The 14,453-nt window shown below is 42.1% G+C and overlaps 1 protein-coding gene across 2 annotated transcripts; it reads right to left on the bottom strand.

Moving 5' to 3' along the window:
* Window positions 1-4,264: 4,264 nt before the first annotated feature.
* LOC141787932 (uncharacterized) lies at window positions 4,265-14,299 on the bottom strand. Of its 2 annotated transcripts, none has more exons than XM_074666682.1 (9): window positions 14,054-14,299; window positions 12,489-12,701; window positions 12,094-12,152; window positions 11,830-11,999; window positions 10,733-11,442; window positions 10,410-10,619; window positions 8,630-8,753; window positions 8,284-8,517; window positions 4,265-6,618 (listed from the first exon to the last, which is right to left on the bottom strand). In XM_074666682.1, exons 2-9 carry the CDS (start codon window positions 12,696-12,698, stop codon window positions 6,017-6,019), a joined length of 2,319 nt encoding a protein of 772 aa, XP_074522783.1. In that variant the 5' UTR covers window positions 12,699-12,701; window positions 14,054-14,299; the 3' UTR covers window positions 4,265-6,016. The 2 variants fall into 2 exon arrangements, with proteins under 2 accessions (XP_074522783.1, XP_074522782.1); XM_074666681.1 differs by having other exon boundaries at window positions 4,267-6,618; window positions 10,733-11,457.
* Window positions 14,300-14,453: the final 154 nt, after the last annotated feature.

Below are 14,453 nucleotides of genomic sequence, written 5' to 3'. Positions count from 1 at the left end.
AAAAATTCTTCCGCTGTTAAGTGCAGTCACTTACAGTTGAGCCTGATAGCTGTAGGAAAGGCCTCTGTCTTCCTCCTGTGGATCGTGCACGGGTGACACATGCAGAGCCTTATCCATAGCTGCTCCCTCTGGACTCCTTTACTCTGACCCATCCACATTCAAATGTCTTAACATTGATCTTTATTAAGTTAGCTTTTAATTTGTGAATGTTCTGCATTTTTATTTTGTTCAATACATGTGTAATTTCTCTGTGTTCCTTGTTTAGAACAGGTTTTAACAATTGTACAGTGTCTTTGAGCTCTGAAAAGAGCTCTGTAAATAAAATTTATTATTATTTAATATCTTGTTTTGATAGACGTAGGTCACATGTATGGACCGTCTGTCCATACATTTGTCAGAGGGAACTCTAAAGAGTAGATAGCATAAGATCAGAAATTTTCTTTCTGCGGTGTGGGTCTGCACAATTACATGCAGGCTGATAGGTTGAGGATGACTGTCACAGTAATGTTAACTGGGATTTATGATTGTGTGGAGAAGGAAACAAATTATTACAAATGAAATATGAAGTTAAACATGTTGACGTCAATACAGAATTGTATAGAATAAACTTTATTAATTCCAGAGGGAAAATTCAGAGTCAATCAATTAAACAATCAAACTTTATTTATAAAGCATATTTCATGCACAACAGTGGCAACACAAAGTGCTTGGCAAGAGAAAAGAAAACAAACAAAAATAATAATAGTAATTGTTAATGGCCTGGTAAACCCTCATAAACACACACAGCAGTGTCCCCCCTCCACCTCCAACCTACTAACTCACACCCCTAGTGCACAAGGTGAACACAATTCTATTAAAATCAATGCAGATGACCTGAGGAACTGTGGAAATGCTATCTCTAATGGGGGTCCAACAGTCCAGGGTCCAACGTTGAAACGGAACAGTCAAAGGTCCAAGATGAGGACTTAACATTCCGAAGATTAACAATAAGACCCAACATTCTTGGGTCCAACATTGAGACCAAACATTTCAGGGTCCCACATAAAAACCCCACCATTCCAGGGTTAAACATTAGGACTCAACATTCCAGGACACAACATTAGAACCCAACATTCCAGGGTCCAACATTAACATACAATGTTCCAGGTTCCAACATTATGGCCCAAAATTACAGGATCCGACATTGAGGCCAAATATCCCAGGCTTCAACATAAAGACAAAACATTTCAAGGTCTCGCATTAGGAACCAAGATTCATGGGTCCATCATCAGGACCAATTATTACAAGGTCCAACACCAAGAAGAAACATTCTATGGTCCAACATTAAGAACAAACATTAGAACCCAACATCCAAGAGTCTAACATCAAGGCAAAACACTTGAAGGCCTAACATTAGACCCCAACATTTCACGGTCCAATATTCGTCGGTCCAACTTTAAGACCCAGCATTTCAGAGTCCGACATTGAGACTATGGTCCAGGGTCCATTATTTGGACCCAAGATTGCAAGATCCAAAATAAAGACCCAATATTGGGACCCAATATTAGGGCACAATATTAAAATACAACATCAAGACCCAGTATTAGTACCCAGCATTAAGACCAAAGATTAGGACCCAGGGTTGGGGCACAACAACATCAGGACAAAACATTCAAACCCAGCATGAGGACCAATCATTATGACCTAGCATAGGTGCCCAGCATTAGGATATGACATTAGGACACAACCTTAGGACATAGTATTAGAAGACAACATTGGTACACAACATTAGGACCCAGCATTAGAACCAAACATTGGGAATTAACCTTTGGACCCAACATTAAGACGCAAGATTCAGACCCATGTCTGTCCTCTGAGTTCAGACCATAAGCACAAATGTGGACAGCTTACAGTGCAGCTGCTTCGACATTTTGATGTGTTTTATGGTCAAACAAAACATCAAAACCTGTCAGAGCTTATGGCTCCAGGTAGACAAAGGAAACTATGTACGTTATATGACATTCCCCTGAGCACATTACAGGAGTCTGTTGGTATGCACCTTGACTAATACCACAAAATACTGTACATTGTGCGTGTGTGTCAAATATATGGATGTCAGACCTGTCACAGTAAGCATATCTTCAGTGATGTGATAATTATTTCGTGCTTTTGGGGCCTTACTGGTGGAACGTGTTTTACATGTTTGTACGATATTCCTCTTGCTTTGGTGTCAGATATTTGTATTGATTTATTAAACCCCAAATTCCTCAACACGGTGCTGCAAACAGTCCTCAGAGGTTTATCTTCTCATTGATATGGAGCATTATCTTGCTGGAAGTCTCCATCAAAAATGGGGACACTGTGCTCATAAAGGGGATGGACATGGTCAGCAACAATCTTGATCCTACTATCTGAATGTGGTGCAGAAATCCAGACTCATCAGACAAAAAGCCTAAATTGCCATGGATTTGGTGAGCCTGTGTAAATTGTAGCCTGTTTTCTCCTCCTAGCTGACAGGAGGGTCCCCCCAGCGTGGTCCTCTGCTGCTGTAGATGTCTGCTTTAAGACTGGATGTGTTGCATGTTCAGAGATGGTCTTTTTTGAACTCACAACACGTCATGCTTCATAACTTTCTTGTTTATTTTTCAGGGCGAGAAACATTGATTCATAGAGTCCAAAGAGAAGATGCTGCACCTGTCCCTTAAAAACCTCCAGTTCTGTCAGGGCTTTGGTTTCAGACAGTTTGTGGTTGGTAGTTCTATTCCCCTCACTGAGAAAAAAGGCTGGTAGAACTGTTGTGCACCTTGACTCTTGACCACACTTCTCTGTTTCTAAGTATAAAAACGGAAAATTAACAAAGCTGTAAAGCTCAGTAATTCTTATTTGTGATGCCGTTTGATAGATTTCCGATCTGTTATTTTAAGCGCACACTCATACAAAGACCTTAAGGATGGAATGCTTGTTTGTTTGGCCCCAAACAGTTAAACCATATGATGGGAAAATACCATAATGTGTACAAACTGCTGTGCATTCTTCAGAGGGACATGTAGTTTTGCTTTAAAAGTTTTGCATATTCCCTTAAAGTGTCCTTTAAAGTTAAAACTTTGAGTTACAGAGTTAAATAGAGCTCAGCAATGCAGAAAGTCCAACCCCACAGAACGACATTCCCCAAGAATCATGATGATAATCTGTAAAAATTACACATTTTAACAATACCTTTTTTTGTCTCTATGGTATTCAGTTTTCTAAAGCATTCCTACAGAAGCATGGCACATACTGCTCCCCGGCTCTGACTCAGTTAGTTGAGTGACAGCTTATTACAAAATCATCCTGCTGGTTTTCAAATGATACAGTCACAAGAACATTTACACCCGGTCAGCAAACTATAAAACCTCCACTTTAGTAAGACCAGGAAATGAATACTACTCAACACTTAAATGAATAAACGTTAACATGACGCATCCAAAAGTCTCACATCTTTCAGCAGGACCAGCTCAAAGTCTAGGTCTACTGCTCTAACCTAGATCCCATGGTCTGAACCTGTCAGGTCCCCTGTATGATTGGGCCTACCAAGGAATCAACACCCCATAACCTGACAACGGCTGTTTAATCCAAAATAGAAAAGCAATCAGAGAGCACAGAACTTCATGAAGCATACTGGCCCCCATTTATCAATCTTGCGTGGGAATTGGTGCAGATCTGGGTGTAAAAACGATCCTACGGCAATGTTTACATGTGATGTATGAAATGTGCGTACCAGGGCCAATCAATCGTAATTTACATAACACACCCCTAAATATTCAAGGGTCAGCTGGCTGAACCCACAGAATTCCCGACGTGGAAGGACATGAGGAAAAAAGGAACTTCTTTGTGCTGTAGACTGTGCAGTCTAGACTTGAGGAGGCCACATGTTCTTGTCCCAGAAGCCAGGAAAGTGCTGCTTGCACCAGGCCTGTGTGACATTGGATGTGTGAGCTGCTGCACCATCTTGTGTGAAGACATACTGGTTTCCAAACGCATTGGTACACCAAGGCAACACTTTTTCTTCAGCATTTGAAGGTACACCTGGTTCACTTTCACACCCTCCTGAATGAAGACCAAAGCAGATTCTGAGCCATCAGATACAACAGCAGCCCACACCATGACTCCAGCTGGCTTCTGACGACCAAAATGAGTTCTGCAGCCTTCAGATAGGTGCTGTGCACTATGAGCATAAACCCTGTCATTCTGGGAATCGACCACTTCCTGAACGGTGAAGATCTTCTCATCAGACCAAACAGGACTCTGTCTGCAGCACTCTGGATCGCATGCAGCATCATTTTCCCCCTGTCAAGCTGTTTTTTCTTAGAAGCAGCTGAAATCAGTTGTCTGTTTTTCATTTTTAGTGCTTTCAGTCTGAGATCCTGTTTGACGATTCTTCTCGGTGAAGTTCTTGAGATGTTCACTTCCTTTGCTGTTGCCCTCATGCTCCTGTGAGGATTCCTTTGGATTCTCTTCCTCACCATCTCAACAACCCTTTTGGTCCGGACAGCACATTTTCTTCCAGGGATTGGCTTGCTGGTGGTATTGCCAGTCTTCTTGTATCGTTTCATGACATTGTGGACAGTCTTACGACAAACATTCACCTTTTTCATGATTTGCATTGTTGTCAGTCCAGCCTCCTTCAAGGCCACAATCTGGTCGCGCTTACCCTTTGATGCCGTACTTGACAATCATTAGGAGTAAACAAGCAAACTCAAGTACATCAAAAGCTATGCCTTTTGAGAGAAACTATCCAAAATTTTAAGTTTCTGGAACAAAAGCTAAGCAAACTAAACAGATATATACGATGGGTCAATCTTTCTGGCCCGCCCTGTAGGTTGCTTCTGTCTGGTGCATCCCAAACCAGCTCCATAGGCTTTAAGTCTGCACTGCAGACCCCCGTCGAGCTCTGTAGAGGTTTGCGGTGAGAACACATTCACCTCAGCAAACGGCACAGCTGACTCATAACTGAGGATGTGGGACCTAGCCACACACTCTGCTGGTGGTCAATATCTGTTGTTTTTCCTCGTGGAAAGTGGTTAACAACCTGAATGAATGAAGATAAGGAAACTCCCCCATCTTCTGGGTTACATTTCTGACCAGTAAGAGAAAACACTGATTGACTGACTGACACGTGGCATTTGTTTACAACTTTGGACCACGAGAGCTAGTGTTAGCTAAGAGGTGATATCTAGCTAACCTGTGGCCAAACGTGATCATGAAAGAGTCTAACCCTGCGATTTCTTCTATCTCTCTCTGAGTTCGAAGCCAACGCCATTGCTGACCAGGCCTCATAAACGTATTAACTCAAATTATTCTGCAGCATCAATCTTAAAAGCAGTCACATCAGCAGAAGGGTTATTATTACAGCGTTTTGGAAATATCTTTAATCCATTCCACTTCTTGATTAACAACAGCAGAAATAAACAGACTTACTTTTCTGTGAAACATGGAAATCCGTGAAACACTGTGTCAGATAAACAGGCACATAACAAATCAGAAAAGAGGTTTTCGCTAGGGGTTGGAGAATCAGGAATTTTTTGTTTGAAGATATCAAACAAGGTTTTGTTTTGTTTTTTTTTCGAAATAAAATTCTTCATTTCAGTCTTTGTTTATAAACTGGGTCAGAAAAAGTTACCATTTTTCTCCAGCAGAGGGAGAAATGTTTCTCTCTGACTCACATGATGTGCTCTTAATGGAAAAATATGGCTCCTAAAATAGTCTGTAGAAATTATCACCATCATCATTTAACTTTTTCACATGGTCTGGTGTTAAAAAAAGCAAACTAAAAATCATAAAAATTGTTAATATCAAATAATCGTGATTGAAAACAAGTAGGCACCCCAAAAATCAAAGGAAGGAAGGAAGAGGAAGAAGAGGATTCAGGACAAGTATGCTCACCCCTTTGCAACTTTAATTCCATCACTGTTTTTCTCTCAGAAACAGGAGCATCAAGCTCAGACCTTCTTCAGTCCAGGACCTGAAACCAGAGGAGAACCTGACATCTCTGGACCAGTTACCCTGAGTTGATCTCTACTGTCTGAGCCACTGAACACACTCCACCCTCTACCTCCTGTAAAAACAGCAGCTCTTCAACGGTCTGCTGCCCATGGACCACAATGCACTGCCCCGCTCCTTCTGTCATCACCACCTCCACCAGCTCCGGCCCCGTCCCTGGGTGCAGGGAGCTCTCCTTGGCGGGCAGCAGGTGGGCGGGGCTCTGAGAGGACAGCTCAAAGACCACAGCTTGTTTTACGTCACCTAAACTTTCTCCTCCTCCTCCCCTCTCTGCTCCCTTCGCCTCCCCCGTCCTTCTCTTCTTCTCGTGGCCTGCCTCCTCTCCTGGGAGCGAGTACTTCCTGGGTCGGCCTCTAGTTGGTTTCTGGTGATGAGGATGTAAAGACAGCGCCGTGTTTGTCTCCTCCTCCCCCACCCTTTGAGTTCCTCCTCCTGACCCCGCCCCCTCATCACTGGCCCCTCCTCCTTGGCGATGCCGAGCCTGGTGTCTGAGCAGACTCTGTCTCCCGCTGTAGGAGGCGCCACAGTGACAGCTGAACGGTTTCTCCTCTTGGTGGGATGATTTCATGTGTCTCCTCAGTTTGGTGGCCAACGTGTAGCCTGCAGGAAAAAAAACAAAGAAGAAGAAGATCCTGTAAATAAAGTTAAACTTACTCTTAGATCAGGGGTCTGCAACCTTTACTGTCAAAGCAGTCAGTTTGCCTCGTTTCAACTGGATTTGCCATTCCGAAGCCACAAAAACTACAGAAGGTATTGATGATTGAAGACACTGACACTAAATAAAATCATGATTTAACATTTTGTTGAACTAAATATTCATCACATCTGTCAATAAAGCCTGCCATCCCTCTACTTCACCTCCTACAACATCAACAGCCCACCAACTTTCCATGCACCTGTGGCTAACCTCAAGTTTTACAGCCCTGGGAAGATAACTACATCTACAAAAAGACAAATCTGAAAGAAAATAAAGTTTTGTGGATGCATTCATTGAACTGCCAACATGCCAGCTTAATGTTAAAGTGTGAAACGGTGCAAGACGTTAGCAAATATTAAAAATTGGTGAGTTGAGCAATATCATCATTTTATGTAATGAATTTCAAGTATATATTCCAAAATACTGCAAATTTTATAGTTATCCAATTTTGGCAGATTATCATTATTTTTTTAATTGCTTTACATTTCTATATATTTTTTGAAATTTCAAAAGTTTTTAAAAACTTTGAAAATTTCAAAAAGCTTTTTTTTATTTTTCCAATTAACTAATATATATATATATATATATATATATATATATATATATATATATATATATATTATTTTTTTTTTTTGCAAAGTGTTGGAATTTATTTTGTTGTTGAAGAATTTATTCCAAAATTTTGCAAATTGTACATTTATTTAATTTTGGCAGATTATTATTTTTTCAAATTGTTTGACATTTTCATATATTTTTACAATTTCAAAAAATTTGTAAAATTTTGAAAATTGCAATTAATTTATATATTATTTTTGAAAAGTGTTGGAATTTATTTTGTTGTTTAATTTTTGTAAATTTATGAAAAAAAACAAAAACAAGGAGTGCAGATGGCCTAGTGGTTAAGGTGGCGCTCCATTATGTTCGCCCTTGTGCAGGTGGACCAGGTTTGAATCCAGCCTGTGGCCTCTTTCTTGCATGTCCCTCCCCACTCTTGCCCTGTTTCCTGCTCTATCCACTGTCTTCTCTATCTAATTAAAGCCATAAAAGCCCAAACAATATCTAAAAAAGAAAAATTAAACAGACAAGAATTCGCATTAACAATTTCAAAAATTCCAAAATAACTTCTCATTTGAATAATTTTTCACTAGATTTCAACTTTGCATAGAATTTATATACTTCATAACTTTTATTGTGAAGATACAGTGGGTTTTGTGGCTCCTGAAAGACTTTAATCCAGGCGAGCTGAGGTAAAATAGCTCGTAAAGGTTGTAGACCCCTGCTTTATAGTAAGAGGGTTAGGGTAACCTAACCCAGCAAAATGTTAAACCATGATTTTATTTGGTACCTGCATTTTTGACCTTAATACTCTCTGCAAGAAAAATATAAATTCTTTATTTCCAAATTTTAAAGCTACAGGGAGCCACTGCAAAGGAGTCCATGACCCACATGAGGCTCCAGAGCTGCAGGCTGCAGACCCTTGTCTTAGGATCATTTTCAGATCAGACAGCAAGTGTGTTTTTCCCTTTCTCTCAATTTAGCTTTGAGATGTTTGTCTGCGATGTTACAACCTTTCCCGCAGACAGGGCAGCGGTGTGGTCTCTCTCCTGTGTGCAGTCTCTCGTGAGATCTTAGGCTGTGGGAGTCCCTCAGAGATTTCCCACAGTAGCTGCAGAGGAAGCCTCCTCCAGTGTGAGAGAACATGTGACGACGAAGATCTGGCTTCTGAGAAAAACTCTGATCGCACTCAGAGCATGTGTAGGGTTTCTCTCTGCTGTGGATCCTCAGGTGAGACTCCAGGTTTCCTGAGACACAGACAAACCAGAGTTACAGAGCTACTCTCTTCGCTGGACTCGGGGGTGGAGTCAAACTGAACTCAGCAGTCTGTAAAGATCACAGTTAGGAATCAAAGGTTACCTTTCTGGCTGAAGCTCTTCCCACAAAGCTGACAGGTGTGAGGTTTCTCCCCCGTGTGCAGCTTCATGTGATTTCTCAGAGATCCAGCATTTGCCAGCAACTTGGGACAGAGTGGACACTGGACCTGAGAGAGTCAAATTGGACCCTTTTTAAAAACCTGCAGTTTGAAATGAGTTAGGATGAACATCTGAAGCAGGGACGAGTGAAGACGAAATTTCAAACACCAAAAAAGAGCTGCAAGACAGTCAGAGGGATACAACTCCGACTGAGTCCACACCTGATGGTATCATGGACTGACTGAACCTGGACTAGGGCTGGGTGAGTCATCAAAACCCACATTCAGAGCTTCTAACCATCAAAAGAATAAAAAAAGGTTGTTTATCAGCTGATCAAAAGTTTAAGACCACAGGCTATTAAAGCCAAAATCTGCTCAAAATGTTCATTTTCTGTCAGGCATTCACACGGTCATGCCCTCCTGATGGCTAAAGCTAAGAAGCTGTCTGTTCTTGAACGTGGTCGGATCGTCGAGCTGCATAAGCAAGGCCTCTTGCAGCGTGCCATTGCTGCTGAGGTTTTAAGACAATCATTCTACATTTTCTGAAAGATCCTGAGCATTATGGAACAAAAAAGTCAAAAGGTAGACCCAAAAAATTACACCTGCGCTGAGCCGGAGGATCTGATTGGCTGTCTGTCAAGACACAGGGCGGTCCTCGACCCAAATTAAGGCCCTTCCTGGTGCCAACTGCAGCGCAATAACCATCAGACGTCATCTGCAGGAAAAGGGTTTTAAAAAAAAAACGTAGTCCAAGACCTCGTCTCCTTCACGCCACAAAACTGCTCATTTTGACTTTGCCAGGGAGCATCAAACATGAGACATTGAAAGGTGAAAAAAAAACTTTCATTCTCTGATGAGAAAAAATGTCACCTTGGCGGTCCAGGTGGCTTCATTACTGGCATGACGAGGAGATCCCACCTGAGATGTCTTCTACCCGGCACAGTGGAGGGGGTCCATCATGATCTGGGGCTTTTTCATTCAGTGAACACTGGAGCTTCAGGTGGTGCAGGGTGGTCAAACGGTGGCTAATATCACTCTTTGGGACCATCCTGCATGTTCCCCTGATTTAAATCCAACAGAGAACATTTGGGGATGGATGGTGAGGGAAGTTCATAAAAATGGCCGTCAGTTCCAGACAGTTAATGCCCTTCGTGACGCCATCTTCACCACTTGGAGCAATGTTCCCAAAAGCTTCCTGGAAACACTTGCATCAAGCATGCCCAAACCAATTTTTAAAGTGATTAACAAGAACGGTGGAGCCGTGAAAACTTGAGAAAAACTTTTCTTCTGGTTTGGAGAGTTTTTGTAATTTTTTGAGCGATGGTCTTAAACTTCTGATCAGCTGATAAACAGCCTATTTCAGTTTACTTGTTTTCAATAAATTACTTTTTCAAAGTGCTTTTTGTCACACTCCCCCTTCTTGCTTTTGCATATTTTTGCTCTACTTAAAACCTCATTAAGATCCAAATGTGCAAAAGTCAATTCTAGCAATTTTTCAACTGGTCTTAAGATTTTGATTCAGGCCACAGCTCGATCGATACATGGAGATGATTCCATTGTTATCGGACAACAGTTGGATTTGGCAGGACTTGAAACAGAAGTGTCTTGTGAATTGAGGTCAAAGATTCAATTAATCCTGATTTTGATTTTTGCCATAATCGCCCAGCCCTGACCTGGACTGACTGAACCCAGACTGATAGATTTCAGTGTGTGACCCCCTCCTACCTTTGGAGTCTGAGAGTAAGTCACACTGCTGCAGTGCAGGAGGCGGTGGATGCGAAGGGATGGGCGGCGTGCGAAGGCCTTCCCGCAGTGCTCACAGGTGTATGGTTTCTCTCCTGTGTGCAGCACCAGGTGCTCCTTCAGGTCCCGCTTCAGGCCGTACGTCTTCTGGCAGTGAGGGCAGGAGAAGGGACGCTCCCCACGGTGGTTTAACTGCAACCACACCATCACCGCTCCACAATCAGTGTATTATCATCTCAGAAAAAATGTGAATCATCTTAGATAGAGTGTGTTATCATTAAACACTTTATTCCCCCCTCCTGTACCTGATGAGCCCTGAAGCTCTCTGCAGATGTGTAGCTCCGCCCACATTCCTCACAGGTGTAGGGTTTCACCTTGGTGTGGCTGAACTGATGTTTCTTCAAGTGTCCGCTCTGAAAGAACTTTTTCCCACAGCTGGCGCATCTGTACTTCCTCTCTCTGACACCTGCAATGGGACATTTAAGCTCCGCCCCCTGCAAGTCCACATCTGCCATCTCCACGGATCCCTCTTTGGTGGATTCTGCCATTTTTTTCCCACGGTAATTGAGGCAGTGAACGCGTCGTGGTTTACCAGCCAGGCGGGAACTGCTGCGAACAGATGCAGGAGGAGGAACAGGGAGGTGAGCAGAGTGTGCAGGTGTACAGGGAGACTGAGAGTCCCCTGCAGAGACAGAGTCCATGCTGTCCTCCTGGGTCACGGTTTTATCATCAGGAGTTTTTGTGTTCTGGGAGCTGGGAACGGCTTGGACTGCCCCAGCTCTGCAACTCCTGTGTGAGGTCAGATGACTCCTCTCTGAGCCTCTGGACTGCTCTCTCATCTCCTCCTCATCCTCCTGTTCTTCTTCAGACCCTTCCTGCTGTGTCTCCTCCTGTGTCTCTTCCTCTCTCTCCTCCTGAGTCTTTTGCGGTGTGTCCTGTGGTGTCTCCTCCTGTGTCTCCTCCTGTGTCTCTTCCTCTATCTCCTGCTGCGTCTTTCTGGTTGGTGGTGTGTGTCCTGCAGTGTGAGGATCTGTTCAGAATCATGACAGCAAAACAGAAATGCTGGTTTGTTGTCTGATCACATGATACACCACACTGAGGCAGGACTTAGAGCTAAAGGAGTGTGACAGAGAATGAAGCCGTGTTTACGCAACGTTTCAGCCGAAAACGCTAAAACCCAGTGAAACAAAATTGTGCTTGCATGGGGGACTGAAAACGCTGCAGTAGGCATGCCTGGCCTATAGGTGGAGCTATAACTGTCTTGTCCAGAAGCTACTTTTGGAATATCTCCGCTGAAGTAGAGTTGAACCAATCATCTGGACACCAAAAAACAATAATACTTTTGCGTTTCACCCTAAAACTGTTGTCTTGTTAATGGCCCCTGAAAGAGAGAGCAGTCTACCTGTGTTCGGGGTTTCCTGTGTGTCTTCAAACATCAGCAGCTCTGTTCCAGGCTGGACGTCCCGACACACGCGCAAACTCACATCCGCACACCGGCACACACACCCCTCTCCACATACACACTGTGCAGTCACGTTCCTAAGGGCGCTGCTCGACACCTGGCAGGCAAACCTGAGGAGGAAAAGGTTTGAGAGTGAGGTGAGTGTGTTAGCTCTGTTCATCACAGAGGTCTTTTTTTACCCTGATGTTAGTGCTGCAAACCTACCTGATCCAGACGCTGCTGAATGGTAAAGCTTCTTTGTCTGCTGAGATCTCCATCACAGTCTGAAAAACACAACACAGATGATGAACTGTGTCCTCATGCTCATCCTTTTAGACCAAAACTAATGGGAATATTTCCACAAAGTAAACACTGCCCACTCTGCCATCCTCCGCAAGCACTGTATCAGCAAAGTCTCCCTCGGGTGTACAAATGCTTGTACATGATTATGATAACAAAAGGAAAATCCATTTTCTCAGTCAACTGATGAAACTAAAGAGTGAGCACCTTCTTTTACTCATTACAGGAGGGAAGTACTGTGACAGACAACTGAAAGGTGTTACCCCAACACTGTGTATGCGACAGGTTTGGTAAATCCAGCTCGTGGTGCCTTCACTGACCTGACTCTGACTCAGCAGCTCAGCGCACCTCGTGGCCCAGTCTGTGCCCCCACTCCTCCCCAGCACGGAGCCGGCCTTTAGTGGGCTGCCCACCCACCACAGCCCAAGATGGTCCTCACAGAGCTTGGAGGGCCCCACAGCAAAACCAGGGGGGAGCATTGAGGAGAGGAGAGAGGAGAGGAAGGGAAGAGGGGGAGGGAGACCAGCCATCACCTGCACAAAGAGCAAGAGATACACAGAGAGCAGGTCACAGACACACAATTTTTCACATTTTGTGACTCACCCAAGTTTGTCTGTATTTCACAGAATAATCTACCTTTTTAAAGACACAACTAAGGCTTAACTTAAAATTTACAACAATTGTCATCAAAACTTAAGCCATAGTTTCCATTAGAATGTCCTTCCATAGTACACAGCTTATTGTTGACATGACTTAACACTTTGACTGTCTGATTTGTTCACAATGACACAGACTTTTCATGATGGCACTGACATGATCATTGATACAGATATTTACTTTTGAGAGATGAACTGAAGATTATAAGCTAGAGACAGGACTTTACAGTAAATTCATGGTGTTTTTTTGTTTTGAGAAATGTCAAGGATGATTTGAGAAACGTACCAAAGCAACTGAGTAAAACTGTAACAAATGTCACTCTCTCCTTGTTTATTAAAACTTTATTTTACAAAGTTAATGTCACCATCTTTTTTGAAAACAAGTTCAACCATATCCCTCTAAAAACTATTGTTAAAATGGCTTTTACAACATAACATGTCTCAGTATGTCGTTTTTCATTTACTTGGTTACAGACCTGACTTTTGATATTTTATTAAGAACTCCACTGCTTGTCATTCATACTGCTTTTTGTATCTGTGTTTGTAACTTTGTGATATTTTACAGCTGACTGTCTCAACCATGTCTCCCTTAAAAATAAGATTTTCAGTCTCAATAGCACTAACCTGGTTTATCAAAAGGTTCAATAAATCAAAAATCAGAACTGAAGAACCCTTTTCACATTTTTACCTTAAGTTAAAGAGCACCAGGAACCTTAATCGTTTTGGTTTTAACCTTTTAAAACAAATTTTAATTTAAAAGGTAGAAACATATATTTTTTTAACTGTTGTGTGTTGTGTTTCAGTATTTAAGGGCATATAACGTAACCACAAACACTAATTCTCCAAAACAGAAACACCAATCACCTTTTATTTAATTTTTTTTTGTTGTTGTTGTTGTTGTTGTTGTTGTTGTTGTTGTTGTTTCTTGAGTTTGTAAATGATCACCACACGATGAAGTTTTTTTTTTTTTTTTTTTTAACATTTACTAAGCTGTAAGCAGCCTGGCAGCTCAGAATGAATCGATTATAATGATTATAGTCTTCGGAGAGCAGGCGAACTAACGCAGGGAAACGTTTTTCTGGCCAACAAAAGTAAACACAGTTAGCATTTTAGCGTTAGCTCCCATTCAATACCACTTTTTATCATCTGCATCGTCTTCTTCTCCTGATTATCATTATTAAACCATTATTGCATAATTATTCAATCATTGAACGACGCTCGGCGTTTACCTGATAATCGTTGTAGTTGATGCTAACGTGTAAGATCGGTGATGTTAGCACCTATAGTTAGCACTCGTTAGCTTCCGGTTAGCTCGTCATCATTCTTAATAACAGAGTCTCAGGGTTTAGTTCTTTTTAAATGCTCCGTATGCCTTTAACATATTTTCTAACTGTCAAATTGGATTTTAAAGTTCAGTTCAGAGTAATTAGGATTTATTTCAGTTACCGGAAGTCACCGAGATCAAATATCCGACCTGAAACAGACATGCTGTGGAACTAGTTCCGCTAACACACTGAAGCAAGTCCAAGTAAATCTCCAGAAGTAAAATAAAGTGGAAAGGTTCATTTGTTTCAGAAGTTTAATTTAAAACTTGAAATTTTGTAGAGATTCATTCAACACAGAGTGAAA

This window comes from Halichoeres trimaculatus, unplaced genomic scaffold (assembly GCF_033239565.1).
Source record: "Halichoeres trimaculatus isolate MK-OKI-2021-1 unplaced genomic scaffold, fHalTri1.1 fHalTri1_scaffold_3, whole genome shotgun sequence".
In the NCBI taxonomy this organism is placed as follows: domain Eukaryota; kingdom Metazoa; phylum Chordata; class Actinopteri; order Labriformes; family Labridae; genus Halichoeres; species Halichoeres trimaculatus.
Note: the sequence above shows the minus strand (reverse complement) of the source record. Positions and strands in the feature narration are given on the sequence as shown.

Excerpts from the sequence above, each read along its gene's own strand:
- LOC141787932 (XM_074666681.1), bottom strand. The coding sequence starts at position 12,698 with ATGGCTGGTCTCCCTCCCCCTCTTCCCTTCCTCTCCTCTCTCCTCTCC. Across the intron at positions 12,153-12,488 it reads AGCTGCTGAGTCAGAGTCAG|ACTGTGATGGAGATCTCAGC; the intron begins GTCAGTGAAGGC and ends TGTGTTTTTCAG. Across the intron at positions 6,619-8,283 it reads CTGCCCTGTCTGCGGGAAAG|GCTACACGTTGGCCACCAAA; the intron begins GTTGTAACATCG and ends TTTTTCCTGCAG.